The 16315-nt window shown below is 46.3% G+C and overlaps 1 protein-coding gene across 1 annotated transcript in view; it reads right to left on the bottom strand.

Annotated features, from left to right (window-relative positions):
* Positions 1-12113, bottom strand: part of LOC144769111 (uncharacterized) — an 80257-nt gene extending 68144 nt beyond the window's left edge. Inside the window, exon 1 of the mRNA XM_078653113.1 lies at positions 11759-12113. Within this exon, the coding sequence (XP_078509239.1) occupies positions 11759-12113 (355 nt within the window). The remainder of the gene's footprint in view (positions 1-11758) is intronic.
* Between the last annotated feature and the right edge of the window lie 4202 nt (positions 12114-16315).

Genomic DNA, 16315 nt, shown 5'->3' with positions numbered 1-16315 from the left:
TCGTTTATCAGTGTTTCTATTGTGTCCCAGAACGTTCTGACTTTGGAACACTGGAAGAGTAGGTGTTCCAGGTCCCCCTATCTTTGTTGCAGTTCCAGCACCTGTCACTGTCGCGGATTCCCATGGCTGAAAAGCAGGTAGGGGTCCAGTATGCTTTGTGCATGAGCCAAAATTTTGTCTGGTTTAAAGTTGAGGTAACCTTCCTCCTGGATGTAGACCTCCATAGCTCCGCCCTTTCCTTTTCACTCAGTGTTCTGCCCGCTAGTGTGCCCCAGTAGGTGTTCACCTTGTCGTTCAGTTTTGTGGATTTTGGTCCTAGGGCTTTGTAGAGGTGTGCAACTTGGTGTCCTAGTTTGTTGAGGTTGATGGCATATTGTATGAGAGAGGGTGTTAGTCCGTTCAGGTTTGCCTTCCTTATGGCTACCTTAATCTTCAGGAAGTTGTATAGCTCTATGTTTTCTAGATTGTGTTCGGCTTTCAGTATGTCGAAAGTTGCATTTGTGCCTTGTTTGAGTAGGTCGCTAGTCGTCGTGATGCCATGTTTATACCATGTGTGCATGTTCAATGTCTTGTCTCTGTATTTTATTGAGGGGTTGTGCCATATGGATTCAAACCGTGTTTTTTTAATGCTTGTGCTCATTATCTTGTTGTATAGCTCCTATATATCCTTATATCGTGTTAAGTTAGCATAGGTACATTTGAGATTTAAACGCCATTTTTCCTTTCTTGCAACTTCTGCACACGACCCTTAATTGTTGACTTAGCTTTCAACCTAGTGGTTTGCCGTGGTGTATGTGAGAATAATATGTTATTGCTCTGATATCAGTTTTGTTTAATAAACCATGTCTGCACGGAGAGTGCTGAAGTTTCAGGAGCAACACGATATGGAATTGTTATGAGGTCTGATCTCCACGCCTTCATAGTCATAACACAAGTGCAGCCTTTGCCAACTTGGGCTTGAGGCGGGATTGATATTGCTTTGCACGAGAATTGTTAACACACTTGATGCGGTGCACATGCAGAGAGAGCTGGTGTATGCTGATGTGATTCCTTCATGCTAGGACACTAAGGTATGGGCCCGCCCTAAAACAACCCAAAGAGACCTTCTTAGCTAATAATATAATATATGTGTTAGGGAGGGTGAGATATAAGTGTTGTTAACTCTTATTCATTACAGCATGTTAACATGCTGTCACCATTCGCTTTTTATGTCTTAGTAACTATGCTGATAATTTTGCTACTGATAATAAGTATACTTGTATTATCTAAGATACTGCGCCTGAGAAGACGGCATTAGTAAATAAACATTTCAAATGCACATGTGTCTTCTTTACTCCATGTTCTGGTTTGTAATGATAATATAACGAAAGAGTGTTCATGAGTCCCACGTACCCTGAGGTACTGTAAGTTCATGTTCTGGTTTGTCTAAACATTGGGAGTTTGATATGTCCAATGAGACACTGTAGCTAGCTCGGTAAGGGGTGAGTTGGTTGCTAAGGTAAGTTTTGGGACACCCTAATTTGCCGAGGTTCCACTCCTCTGTGCACAGTTCTGTGTGAGTACAGAAACCCTGCAACATGGCGCCCAACGGTTTCGGTGGTCTTATATCATGACACTCGAGTAGTTTATCGTTCATGCCTTAACCCCTTCACGTCCGTTTCCGGAAAACGGGGTGTTGGTGAAACCTACCTATTTTTTGAAATAGGTCTTTATTCAAGCTTGATTCTTACTTAAACGGTTTCTTTGAATTACTACCCAGTTGTGCTACAGAGTATTCTTTGCATTTTCTTGTTTCCAATTCTGTAATGGCGGCAGCGGTGGCTATTGCGCAGCATAGTCGCGTAGCGGTACGCAACCATCTTCAGACGTACCAGGTCCCAGTAGATGGGATGGCTGTGATTTTCGTGGTATGTGCAGATCCGGCGTTTCCTTACGAGTTGTTTTACTCTTGGGTTACGTTTCCGGCTGTGGACGCTAATTCTGGTTTGTTCCACTCCTACACCGCCTCGGATGTCCCGGCTGAATATACGCCGTACAGGGCATTGGAAATACCTATTGATCATTGGCAGCATCGAGTTTGGTTTGATGGCGCCCTCCCCCACTCTTTGTCCCCTGCGAGGTTAGGTCCACTCTCAATTCCAGGTACAAATTGGCCTGCGTTGGGTGGCTTTACCCCGCACCCGAATCACGGGGCTTGTACCCTGGCAGAAATTCGCAGGCTACATGTAGTTTCCATTTCCGTGATTCGTGCTTTAGTGCAATACATCGGTCGACATCTTCCTGGTGGTCCCCAGGGGGGTGCGGCCGCTCCCATGGAACGAGGCGGAATGCGTCTCAATCCAGTGATGGTTAATTCGGTTTTTGGTGCGCGTCCTGTTGACAACGATGACTTCCCATTCTGGCTAGCGGAGAAGTTTGATCAACTGGAGGCGGTTTTTCCGAATTCTACTCCTGCTGATAAACATAGAATGTTAACGATTACTCTACCGAAGGATATTACTCCTGAACTTGCTGACTGTGAAAGCTGGGGAAAAACTTTTGCAGCGGTTTATACGAGGTGCTTCGGCACCCCGTCTATGAATGCTCTGCCTGAAATCATTAGACGTGTTCAGAATGATCACGGTCCAGAGGCAGCGGTTGAATTGGGTATGCGCCTGTGTGGTTCTTTTGAGATTGTAAGTGATCTCATTCTCTCCAATGTTAAAGGAGATGCAGTTAACTTTCAGGTGTCGAATGCTTTGGCTGCTCTGCCCGATGCCGACAAACCCCGCCAGTTAGCAAAGATTGTGGTGGCCGCTTATAAGACAATTGGCCGCACAAGTAGAGGTCTGAAATATTTTCCAGTGAAGGATAAAAAACAACCTCAGGGACAATCTGCAGTGACAGATGTCCAGCCCAAGTCCAAAAAACAGATTTGGCCTAAAAAACAGACACAGGGGAAGCAGACTAGGCAAACTCAGGATCCTGTTCCTGCAATACAAGCTCCTGCGCCGGCAGACAGAGTTTATGATTTGCGCGATCGCGCGATGATTAAATCACCTGATCGTTTTCAGGGTTCTGATCAACGCTCTCCTCGTTCCTTTCAGGAAACATCGGCCCAGAAGACCGGTGGTGGAGGAGGGGGAGGACGTGGACGTGGTGGCCAGCAAGGACGTGGTCAGTCCCGCCAGACAGACGGCGCAGTGAAGCAGGAGGATTCTACGCCTAAGCGTCCGCAGTTTGCGAAGAAGAAAGTCGCGGCCTTAACAGCGCATAGATATGCCACAGATAGTGAGAACGCGGCTTCGGAATCTGACGTGGGCTCTGACCTTGCTGGACAGCGCGGCGGAGATTACCATAGTCAGAGAGGCGCTCCGTCCACTACTGAGGGTGACAGCGACTGAAGTTTTTGTTGTTATAGAAACAGCCGATACGAGATTGGCTCCCCCTGAAAGACTTTTTGAAATTGTCCTGTTAATTGAAGGTGACATACAACGTACTGTCAGAGGGGTATTTTGGGAGAACCTTTCGTCTACGTACGACATTTTGCTTTCCGAGGCTGACTGGCCCCCACCTTTTGTGCTCGCGGCGCCGCGAGGGGAGGAGGTGATCCTACCCAGTTTCGCGAACACTGTCTCGAAAGAGCATGCGCAGCATTTTGCAGAAGAGTGGGCTCGGGCTCTCGCACCGGCTCTGTACCGTAACCAATGTGGTTGGGATAGATTGTCGCCTTGCCACGAAATTCCGTTGCGGTCTCAGCCGCAGCCTCAACCTCAATATCCCATTCGGCGTGAAGCAAAATCTTCCGTCGCGGAAATCCTTGAACAATTGGAATATCAGGGAGTTATTGAAACGTGTGTGTCACCGATGAATAATCCCCTTTTTACTGTGAACAAACCTGACGGATCATATCGTTTGGTTTTGGATTACCGGCATTTAAACTCGCATTGCCGTAACTGTGCTGTACAGAATACCCACGGCTCTGCCCTAGTGGATAGTCTCGTGCGTAAGCGTTTCAAGACAACGCTTGACATATCCAATGGTTTTTATGCCCACAGATTGGACAGCTTTAGCTCCCAATGGACCAGTTTTACGAGCGCTGGAGTCCAAAAGCAATTCCGGCGTCTTCCAATGGGCTACAAGAATAGTCCGGGTATATTTACCGCTCGAATTGTCTCTATTCTGGAGGCACTCGACCCTGATGCTTTTTCGTATGTGGATGACATATATCTCACAGACGACGATATTTGGGAGCATCTGTGTCGTGTAAATTCTGTTATTTGCAACTTCGCTGACATGGGTTACAAATTTAACTTTGCAAAATCGCACATTGCTGAACACACAGTGTTGTTTTTGGGCTATGAGCTCAACAATGAAGGTAGAGGTTTGGCTCCTCACTTCTTAGAGAAGTGCGCACAATTGCGCGCTCCAACAACACTGAAAAAATTACAATCTTTACTGGGCTTTTTGAATTTCGGCAGGACTTACATTCCGGAATATGCCCAGCGTATCAAGCCTTTGTATGCTTTGATACAACCAACTTTCTCAAAATCATGCTGGCTGCCTGAGCATTCAGCCATTTTGCAATCCTTGCAGGCTGATCTGCTCGCTTCTAAATATTTACTGACTAGTGATAACCACACAAACCTGGTAATAAGAATAATTCCTGGGACGGTGGGTTTCACATACCTCACTTTTAATGAAGGTGACACAGTACCTATTGCTTACAAGTCACACTTGTACACTTCGGCTGAGATGCGGTTTCCCACAGTGGAAAAGGTTTTAACTGCTGTACAGATGGCAATTCTAAAAGAACGAGCACTGTCTCAGGGGAAACGCATGCTAGTGGTAACACCCTGTCCTCACTTGGAGGCAGTCACGAAAGCCAGTGTACCGAATTCGAAAGCTTTGCACCCTCGGTGGATTCAGTGGGCAGCGTCATTGTCATCCACGGATGTCATGTTTATTTTTGACGCTTCCTTACGGTCGCAGGAGTACTTACAGTATGAATTCGTTCATCCTGCTCCTCTGGCTATGCGACCTTTGGAGGACTTCCATTGCATCATTTACACTGATGGGTCGGCGCAGGTTGCACATGGCTCTAAACATGCCTACGTTTCCGCATGCGCCATTGTGGTCGGTGCTATGTTGAATGATGAGTTCGTTTCCAGGGAAGTGCACACGTTGCCCCTGGGAGATTGCACCGCACAATTGGCAGAGCTTCGTGCTCTCTTACTAGCTTTGGAGTACGCAGATCCAAGTGTTACTACTCTAATTGTAAGTGATTCTTACTACTGTGTCCAGTCTTACAATGAAAACTTGTTCTTTTGGATTCAAAATGATTTTCATGATTCCAAGGGTAGCACAATAAAACATAAAATGATCTGGGTTCGAGTGGCAGAGCTTAAGGCTATGTTGCCACTCGTTTATGTGATTCATACTCTCGGTCATCAGCGCGTAGGAGTTCACGCTGTTGGCAACTCGCTTGCTGATGAAGCGGCGAAATCAGCAGTATCTACATACTTAGTTGCAGCAGTTACTAGGTCTAAAACCAAGATTGATAGCGACATCTTGGCAGCGATTGCTGCCTCTGAGAAGGGAAGTAAACATCCTTCGGGATTCCCTTCGAAGTATAAATACCACTTAAGTCCCGAAAAGGTTCCTTTTGTGACAATTCCTGATGTTGGGGAACGGCTGATTCCCAACTCGGATCGCAGAACAGACTTGATTACAGCGGCTCATGAAGGTGTGGCGTCTGCGCATGCGGGCGTCTCAGCCACTGTAACGCAACTACAACAACGTTTCTGGTGGCGGGGACTGTACAAACAGACGCGTGATTATGTCCTTCTTTGTGACATATGCCAGCAGATTAAACCTTCAACTGCTACGCGTCCGCCACAGACTCAGTTGTACATTTCTAATAAACCACTAGGCTGTGTTTATTTAGATCACTGCGGTCCTTTTTCATCTGATACTGCGTATAAGTACATCTTAGTAGCAGTTGACTCATGCACACGCTTTGTGTGGGTATGGCCACATCGCAGCGCTGATTCACGGACTGTCATTAGAGATTTGCGTATCTTTATAGGGATTTTTGCCTGTGGTACCTTCCATTCGGATCAGGGTCCGGCTTTCGCCTCTAAGGCGTATAAGGATGCCATGACTTCGATGGGGGTCCAAGTCAAGTTTTCGTCACCCTACAGACCTGAGGGTAATAGTGTAGTTGAACGAATGAACCGTGATTTAAAGCAATCTTTGACAGCCCGAGTTATAGGCACTGGCAGAAACTGGCTGGCTCACCTCTATGGCGTGCAGCGTGCTCTTAATAATCTCCCTAGAAGGTCTCTGGGTGGGCGGACCCCATACGAAATGCTCTTTGGCATCAAGATGTACGTCCCTGACCTTGACGGTCTAGACTCTGTGGTTCGCGCCACTTCCTTTGACGCAGATGAACATTGCAATGTTTTACAGAATCTACAAAAGTCCAGAGACTGTCTTGCAAAGGAACATTTGCCCTCCACATCGGATGATGCGTTGCAGATCCCGGTAGTTGGCTGGCTACCCCAAGTTGGAGAACTGGTTCGAGAGAAGATCGACAACAAGAAAGAGTTTGGTCCCTCCTATCGAGCTCCGGTCCCAGTGCTTGGAGTGAAGGGCACAAGAACAGTCATTTTACCACCACTTCCAGGTCGTAAGGAAAACAGGTTTATTTCTATTGACAATGTCAAGATACACAGAGTGGCCGATTCTTCTTAGCATGACACCAGCTGTTTCCTGTCCTTCCATTGTGAGAAATTCAATCATGCCCACTGCTTCTAATAATGAACCTGAGGTGGCCATCGAATTACCTGCTGTTTCCAGTCCATTATTGAATAATTTACCGGGAACTAACCTTGATGAGACAGACTATACATACCCCACTGATTTGTCCATGCCTGACCTGCAAGCTCGTTTAGCCACGGAATCCAGATTTTCATTTGACTCTGCTTCCCTTGCCTCGAAAAAACCCTCTCAAATTGCGGTATATGCTTGCCTGTTTAAAAAACATTTTTTGATTCCTCCTTGGATATACATTTGGCTGGTCCTTTTTTCGGTTTACCTTTTTATGTCAATTGGTTTTGTGTTTTATTTTTTTCGGATTATGAATGGACACTATGTCGAGGAGAGAACATGCATTACTCATTTAAATGGAACTTTGGCCCCACTTTCCTCTTCACATTCTACACACAGATTAAAAAGAGACTTGACTTTGGTTAACATCACAGCCTGGCCTGTTCTGGATGGAATCGCGTGGGATGCAGTTCGGTTTCAAATTCATGGCCCAACGGAAGTCGTTAATGTTCCTAATGTACTAAGAGTGAATATGGGGGATGTGGTGAAACAAAACATTCGTTCTGATGATTGGGATGTTAATGCTGTGGAAAGTTTGTTTTCTGATTTGAAATACTATGCTGCTTTTGATGCTGAGGATTTATATTTAGAATCTGCTAATTATGGTGAATTGTTCTGTTACCAACATTATGGCAATCGCTTCTTACACAAAACATCTTCCCGAAGGGATGCTGTTAATTTTACTCAGTGGGAACATTGCCCGGCACCTACACAAGGGAGTTCAGAAACGTTTCTTAAAAAGTATACTTATTTCACTGACTTTAATCAGTCCAATCCCGAGTCCTTTTATTTTAGGTTTCAAAGACAGCCACTGTCCAAGGTTAGACTTACCGATACCAAATTGTTGTATTCGAAGGCCTTCCTAAATCAATTGGTTACTGGGGGCTATGAGTTATGGAAGGAAACCATAGACCTTAAATCGGTTTGGGGTTCAAGGGCCTGGCAGGTACAAGGCACTGAGGCTTTGCACCGTGCATGTCTCATCCCGAATCATATGTTGTTTTTAAATGAAACCATTTCCCAGACCACATGCTTTGGATTGGCTACATCTAAAAGGTTGAACACCCCGTCTTTCCCGGAGTTGGAGGAATATGAGGATTGGAGTAATTTTACTCAATTGTCCATTAAAGATATACAGGCTCTGCTTCTTAATTCCTCCTTTAACATTTCCAGTATGAATCCTAAGGGTTGGCTGCTTTGGCACCGTAGTGCTGATTCTTGCCAAAAAAGATTTTTGAATATCACTGACGGTTTTAAGACTGTTAGATCTGATCCCCGGTTTGATTTGAGTCATACTGTCACCTCTTACTCTGTGGGCAAGTTGTGTCAAGCTTGGCTGAAACATTCAACTTTACCTGCGGTTAAGTATCACCTTTCCAAACTGAATGCAGACGTGGACTTAAATGATTTCATTAAAGGCCCAGCTAGTGGCAGGTCGAAAAGGTGGTTATATGGGGTTTACAATGAAATTTGGAAACTGTCACAGATTGAGGCTGCTTCACGCCTTAGGGCTATTGATCAGGCGAATCTTGAGAAAGTGCTTGCAGTTGTTGACAATAGCATTAACGTGCTTTCCTCTAGAATTTACACATTAGATAATATTGTGTCGTGTGTTGTTGATATTGTGCATGATGAAGTGTCTGTATTATACCATGGTCAAAATCAATTACGGTCAATCATGCAGTTTGCATGGACACTTCAGACTCTGAAAATGGGTAAAGTTCCCTGGGGATACATGAACGTTTCCTCTTTGTTTGCACCGTTTAATTTGACAGACAAACAACGCTTGCTTTCAATGCGTGATGCTTCCTTTTCTATGCTACATATTGAAAGGTTGGAATCTTTGCCTTTTTCTGTGGCAGAGGCCACTGCTGCTACGTGGCTTATCCACGGTTTAATAACACTGCCTTTTGCTTTATATAAGTTTTCAAATTGTATGAAATATGTGCCAATAGGTCGTTTTGAACCCTTGGGTAGCGGTTTTCTTCATGAGGTCTGGTCACTCCCATACACATACAGATGTTTCAAGGATGAACAGGAGGTTTATCTAACAGGGGATGAGTGTACTGAGACGCCAGATCATTCTTTAATGTGCAGACACATACAGTTACACGGTTCATGTAACAAGGACCGACCGAATATGGCTTGCGTTTTACAGGGCACGCCAGTTCCTGCTATCATCCCCACGTTTAAATTGTTAGAGAATGGTAGTTATTTAATGCTCAATAATGAAAACTGTTGTGGTTTAATTAAAGGTATAGCTTTCATAGTAACAGTAAGTGAGCGAGTTATTTGCTGCAGAAATGTTCTTTATCCTCCCACACGTGAACATAGGGAGTCTTCCATTTGGCCACAGATACCGACCTTGGGAGCAGAATTCAGCGGCATGGCTAGAATAAGAGCTCTATTGTCCCAGAAAGAGGTGGCCTTGAGCTCGGCCCGTGAAACTTTCGTGCTTCACATTGCTAACACCCGTACGGAGGTTCAGGCTCTTTTAAACACTGATTTGCCTTTCCATTTCGGAGCCATGGTCCGTTCTATCTTTAACGCATCCTCCACAACGGGCCTAGCACATTTTTTTAAAGTTGTTAGCGGTGGTCTCGTGACTTCCTTTGAGAAGATTTTTGGAGTCATCCCTGCCTTCTTCCATTCTATTTTTTCGTCCTTATTTGGAGGGTTCCCGTTTTTACTTGCATTAGCGGCTGGCGCATTGGTGGTTTTCTGCCTTTTTAAATATGGATGCCCTTCCTGTGCAAGACCACGCTCAGCTGCTACTGACGCGGTTTCGCAACCGCATGCTTGATTATTATGGCACACTGCCGTTGGCGACTCTAAGCACGGCGTTTGGATTATCTTTTCGGTTCTCCTATTTCACCTGTGTCCAGCCTGTATTTCGCTGCCTGACCTGTGATTTCCTTTGGGCCATTGATTTGTGTCTCTGCGGACCAATATCTTCTGACGTCGATTTTGATCAACTGATGAGTCCTATCATTGCTCACGAGTTGGTTTGTTCTGACGAAAGGATTATGGCCTTGGCGGTGGCACATGGACTAATGGGTCCCTGGGATGTGTTGTCGGCAGCGCAAAATTTCTTGGAACGAAGTTTTCTTGAAAACCCACCGAGCTGTCCTCTGATGGTTATAGAGGATCCGGTGCTGGAAGATCACGTATGTTCCTTTCATCTTTTAAATTGGATGGCTGAACTGTTTTCGGATGAGGACAGTGACTTCCTCCTGGAGGCTGTTGCAGCTTACTTTTCATATACAGTCTTATCATAGACACTGCCTCAAATTGACATGCTGATTGATAGCATTTCCTTGATTTTATTGACTTTTGGTCAAGACATTTTATTTTTGCTTGCCTATTGGCTTGAGCCACATTATACTTGTGGGCTATTTTTTAGCATTAGTTTTTATAATTGAATTTTTATTCATGCTCGTTTATTATTGGATTCTGCTCTCATGTGATGGCACTTCTGTTATCTTATTTAGTCCGTTCTCGGATCATGGGGGGTGTTGTATAGCTCCTATATATCCTTATATCGTGTTAAGTTAGCATAGGTACATTTGAGATTTAAACGCCATTTTTCCTTTCTTGCAACTTCTGCACACGACCCTTAATTGTTGACTTAGCTTTCAACCTAGTGGTTTGCCGTGGTGTATGTGAGAATAATATGTTATTGCTCTGATATCAGTTTTGTTTAATAAACCATGTCTGCACGGAGAGTGCTGAAGTTTCAGGAGCAACACGATATGGAATTGTTATGAGGTCTGATCTCCACGCCTTCATAGTCATAACACAAGTGCAGCCTTTGCCAACTTGGGCTTGAGGCGGGATTGATATTGCTTTGCACGAGAATTGTTAACACACTTGATGCGGTGCACATGCAGAGAGAGCTGGTGTATGCTGATGTGATTCCTTCATGCTAGGACACTAAGGTATGGGCCCGCCCTAAAACAACCCAAAGAGACCTTCTTAGCTAATAATATAATATATGTGTTAGGGAGGGTGAGATATAAGTGTTGTTAACTCTTATTCATTACAGCATGTTAACATGCTGTCACCATTCGCTTTTTATGTCTTAGTAACTATGCTGATAATTTTGCTACTGATAATAAGTATACTTGTATTATCTAAGATACTGCGCCTGAGAAGACGGCATTAGTAAATAAACATTTCAAATGCACATGTGTCTTCTTTACTCCATGTTCTGGTTTGTAATGATAATATAACGAAAGAGTGTTCATGAGTCCCACGTACCCTGAGGTACTGTAAGTTCATGTTCTGGTTTGTCTAAACATTGGGAGTTTGATATGTCCAATGAGACACTGTAGCTAGCTCGGTAAGGGGTGAGTTGGTTGCTAAGGTAAGTTTTGGGACACCCTAATTTGCCGAGGTTCCACTCCTCTGTGCACAGTTCTGTGTGAGTACAGAAACCCTGCAACAATCTTATCTATGCCCAGGAGCGCTTTCCTCGTGCTGCTTAGAATGGCGTTTCCTTTTATTGCTGGGTGGCGGGTGGCTGTAAGTAATGCGATGGGGTTCATTCCTTTCAGTAGTTCTCTCTCTAGTGTTAACCACGCCGGGGTGTATTCCGTGCTTGGTGTGAGCCAGTATAATCCCTGTCTTGCTATGCATGCTGTCTGGAATCTTCTGAAGTTCGTTACATTTAGGCCTCCCTGGTCTTTTGTCAGTCTGAGTTTGTTTAGGCTTATTCGGGGCTTCTTCCCCCTCCACAGAAAGCTGTTCAGCATTTTGTCTAGTCTCTTGTGGAAGTCCTCTGTATTTATCAATGGTAGCATATTCAGCATGTAGTTCACCATTGGTGTGAGCATCATTTTAATCGTCTCTACTCTACCCCACCACGTGGTAAATTTGGGAGACCAACTCTCAACTCTCTCCTTTATTTTGTGTAGTACGGCTTGTTCATTATGTTCTAGTGTTGCTCTGAGGTCCCTTTCGAAGAGGAGTCCCAGGTATTTAATGGGCTTCTGTTGCCAGGTTAAGCCGGACTGGCCTAGTACCGTCCTAGTGGTGTGGACGTTCAGAGGTTTGCACTCCGATTTGTCCCTGTTTAGTTTATATCCCGAGACCTGGGCGTACTTCTCTATCGTCTCCATCAGTGCTTTTATTGATCTCTCTGGGTCCTCTGTGATTATTAGCACATCGTCTGCATATGCCGCTAGCTTGAAAGTTTCCCCCTCTACTGGTATGCCCTTTATGTCTGTGTTGGTCCTGATCATGTTCAGGAGGGGTTCTATCGCTAACAGGAACAGGGCTGGCGATAGTGGGCATCCTTGCCTGGTCCCCCTTTCTAGGTGTAGTATTTGTGAGGTCCCTCCGTTTAGTACAACCCGTGCTTTGGGGGCATTGTAAAGTGCCATCACCATCTTCCTGTATTGCGGGCCGAACCCGAATTTCAGCATGCACTGGTTCAGGAAGGGCCAGGATACTCTGTCGAACGCCTTCTCAGCGTCAAGGGCTATCATGACCGCTGCGTTGGTGCTCTTGGAGGAGTGATTTATTATATGGCATAGCAGTCTTGTGTTATCATGGGACATTCTGTTTCTTAGGTACCCTACTTGTGAGCAGTGTATGAGCTTGGGTAGGAAGGCGTTCAGTCTGGTGGCTAGAATTTTGGCATATATTTTACAGTCTACATTGATAAGTGATATTGGTCTGAAATTCTTTGCCTCAGTTGTGTCTTTGCCCTCTTTCGGTATCACTATTATATTGGCTTCTGCGATAGTCGGAGTCATGCGTCCTTGCTGAACACATTTCGTGTAGACCTCTTTCATTGTGGGTCTTAGGATGTGTAGGTAGTGCTTGTAGAAGCCGGCGGTGAAACCGTCCGGTCCTGGTGCTTTGTTGTCCTTGAGGCTCGCTGTGGCTCTCCCTATCTCATCCTCTGTTATATTCATTTCTAGGGTGTCTCTCTCTTTATCTGATAGCGTTGGTATGGCTAGGCTTGCTAGGAGTTTTTCCCCCCCGTCCCGCTAAAGGGTGTCGTCTTTTGTATAGAGTTCCTCGTAGAAGTTTTTGAACACTTCCAGGATCTCTTTGTTTGCAGTTTGGGATTTATTGTTCTTGTCTTTGATTGCTCCTATTGAGTGCTGCTTCTGTTTCCCTTTGAGGTATGATGCTAGGTTTTTCCCCGCTTTGTTAGCTGTACATAGGTTGATGCCTTTGTATTTGTTAATCCAGGTGCCCGCCCTTTCGCTTAGGATTCTGTTTAGTTCGTACTTGCGTTTGGTTAGGGTTGTGAGGGTGTTCTTATCTTCCATATTAGCTATGTGTCCCCTTTCTAGGCTTTTGATTTCTGTTTCCAGTTCGGTAATTTTTTTGTTCCTGTCCTTGTTTAGCCTCCCTTTTATGCTCATTACTGTCCCTCTGATGGTTGCTTTTAAGGCATCCCATAGCAGGTCTCTTTCTGTCTCGGGGGTGTCATTAATCCTCAGGTATTCTTTGATCGCTGTTTCGATCTCTGCCCTGGTTGAGGTCTCACCCAGCAGACTGTCGTCAAAGCGCCATCTGTGGGTCGGCTTCTCGTTATGTTTCCCCGAAAGGGTGGTGCTTATGTGTGAGTGATCTGAGACGCTCCTAGGGCCAATTTCGGTGTGGTCTATGAGGTGGGTGTGTGTGTCGGATATGAGGATGTGGTCTATCCTGCTGTAGGAGTTGTGGGTGTTTGAGTAGAAAGTGTACTCTCTAGCATCTGGGTTTTGGAGACGCCATGGGTCCCTGAGGTTGAGTTTGGCGCATAGGTTTTTCAGGATGTTCCCCTTGTTTGACTTATGGCCTTGTCTGTGTGGGTGCTTGTCAATGGCTGGGTCTAGGACCTGGTTCATATCTCCAGCAACCACCAGGAGTTCTCCTAGCGGGAGGGTGTGTAGCTGTGTTTCCACCCTGTCCCAGAAGCCTCTGTCATCGGTGTTGGGGCCGTATAGATTGGCCACATGTATCGTTTCTCCTGCTCTGCCTAGGCTTGTTACTAAGATTCTCCCTTCTGTGTCTGCCTGCGAGTTCACTAGTGTTAGTTTTGATTTCTTGCTTGTGAAGGTGACCACCCCGTTCTTTTTGTTCTGTGCAGCTGACCCCCATAAGTCGCCTATCCAGCTAGTCTTGAGGCGTGGAATGTCCTCCAATTCTAGTCTAGTTTCTTGCAGTACGTAGATATCGGCTTTGAGTTTCCTCAGGTGCTCTAGCACTTTCCTTCTCTTCACTGGGCTATTGAGGCCTTTGACGTTTAAGGATACTATCTTGAGATCAGTAGAGAGGTTAGCTTGCGCATTGTGTGTCATATATGATATTTTGTGTTTGGCGATCTGTGTGGCCTTGGACACTGCGAGGCTCGGTGGCTCCCTTTCCTTGGTCCCTGGCTAGCTTTTGTGTTGTTTTGTTTGTGTCTGTGCTTGTTGCTCCTCGTTGAAGGTGTAGAAGAGAGAAAAGTAGGGTAGTAGAAATAGAAAAGAAAAGTGACCCCATGTGTGTGCTCCCAGCCCCCCCCTGCACCCCGTGTACCCCCAACCCCCCTCCCCCCTCCCCCCTTACTTGCTGAGTGGGAGTGCGACGACAAAGTTCCTTTTGCTCCGCATTCTCCCTGAGGTAGAGTTTGTGCGTTGTCCATGGCATGGTAAAGTTCTCATTTGGTTCTGCGCTGTTCAGGTAGATTCTTGCGAGCGTGTAAACATGTCTTGAGGTAGTTTCGTCCTTTTGTCTCTGGTGGTCTTACTCCGACAGGGCTGCATTATCTGGCGAGGCACTCCTTTTGGCTGCTCCTGGGGGTTTTGTATCCATCTCCTCCGTCGGTGGCTTTCGGATGTAGCGCCTCAGGTCTTCAGGGTTCTCAAATGTCATTGTTTTCATTCTGTCTGTGATTCTGAAGCGGGCCGGGCCAGCAAAACTGAAACTGATGTCTTTTTTGCGCAGTGTCTCTCTGAGGGCTAGGAAGCCTTTCCTTGTCTCGACCGTTTGTTTTGAATAGTCTTGGGTCAGAATTATCTTACTGCCTTCCCATGACAGGTTTTGATTCTTTCTGGCGAATGTAAAAATGGCCTCGGTGTGGGATGTTCGCAGTGGGCTGCATATTATCGGTCTGGGGCCCTTCCCTGTAGTTAGCTTTCCTGCCGGCACTCTGTACGCCTTCTGCACCTCGAAACCCCTGTCGAAGCTGATGCCTGTTAGTTTGGGGAACATGTCTTCAAGCATAATTGTGCACGAGCCTGCCTTATCTTCCATTCCTTCTGGCACTCCTAGGATTCTTACATTTCCTCTTCTTGCCCTGTCATCCTGCTCCGCAAGTTGTTTTTGTATGGCTTTTGTTGCTTTTTGACATTCCACTATTACTTTAGAATTCTCTGCATTGGTGTCCTCCACAGAGCTGATGCGGCCTTCCGCTGCTTCCATTCTCATGTTGGTGCTGTGCAGGTCTGCCCTGATTGCTGCCAGTTCGAGCTGCATATTGTCTATCTTTAGTTTGGTTTCCTTGGCCACTGCGTTGCCTTCATTAATCTTCCTGAGGATTGTCTCCAGCGTTGCTGTTTCGCCTTTTACCTTCAAAGGAGAGTCCGGCGTTTCTTTCTTTGCTTTTTTGGGGTCCCCTGCTGTTTTCCCATCATTATTAGCCATTGCTCCGATCCCTCTCCTTGATAGGACACTACCCAGGCGTCCTTCTTTCTGAGCGTAGGTAGGGGTGTTCGTTGGGGGTTGGTGGCAAGTTCTGTACCTACTCGGTTCTCTTATCTGCCTTGTTCGTGTCTTAGCCTTAGGTCCTGCCAGCGTGTGCTTTGTCTCGTCCGCGGCCGGCTCCGGCTGCCCTTGCTGACTCTGGTCTGCCTACACGTGGCTCTGCAGGCTACTGCGGCTCTTGGCTGCTTGACCGCTTGCTCTCGGGGTCTGTTGCTAGAATCTGTAGCTGGTATGTCGGGCGGTATACTCCTGTAGGCGCCTGTTCAAACGTTCGCTTGACTTGGCCTTTGGCCCTTTTCCCTTCGTGCTTTCTCTTGCCCGATCTCCCCTTTTCGTCGCTTTCCTGACTGGCTATGAAAGTCTAGCCTGGCTCGCTTGGCTCGCTTGGTGTGCCTGTGCAGCGCTCCTACCTCGCTCTGTCCCTTGACCCTGGCTTTGGCTCACCTTCGGGGTCGGATGTAGTGTTGCTTGGCGCCTAGTGACTGGGCGCGAGGGTGGCACGGTCTTTGTGCCTGTTTGGCGTGTTCATTCAGCGATAGCTCTACCTCCCCTCGTGTTATTTGTTTGTTGTTCCCTCGTTTCCTTGATGTCTGGTCGTGCGCCTGCCCCCACTGCTCTCCTGCTGCAGGTCGCGCTCTCCCTCTCTGCTTCTCTCGTCACTCGCGCTTGACGCTCACGTTTGTGTTTGTAGGTTTGCACTCTGCGGTGGTCTCCTGCTCCTCTCTCTTCTTGTCGCTGCTCGACGTTCGCGGTGGTT

The sequence above is a fragment of the Lissotriton helveticus genome, chromosome 7 (assembly GCF_964261635.1).
Source record: "Lissotriton helveticus chromosome 7, aLisHel1.1, whole genome shotgun sequence".
Classification (NCBI taxonomy): domain Eukaryota; kingdom Metazoa; phylum Chordata; class Amphibia; order Caudata; family Salamandridae; genus Lissotriton; species Lissotriton helveticus.
Note: the sequence above shows the minus strand (reverse complement) of the source record. Positions and strands in the feature narration are given on the sequence as shown.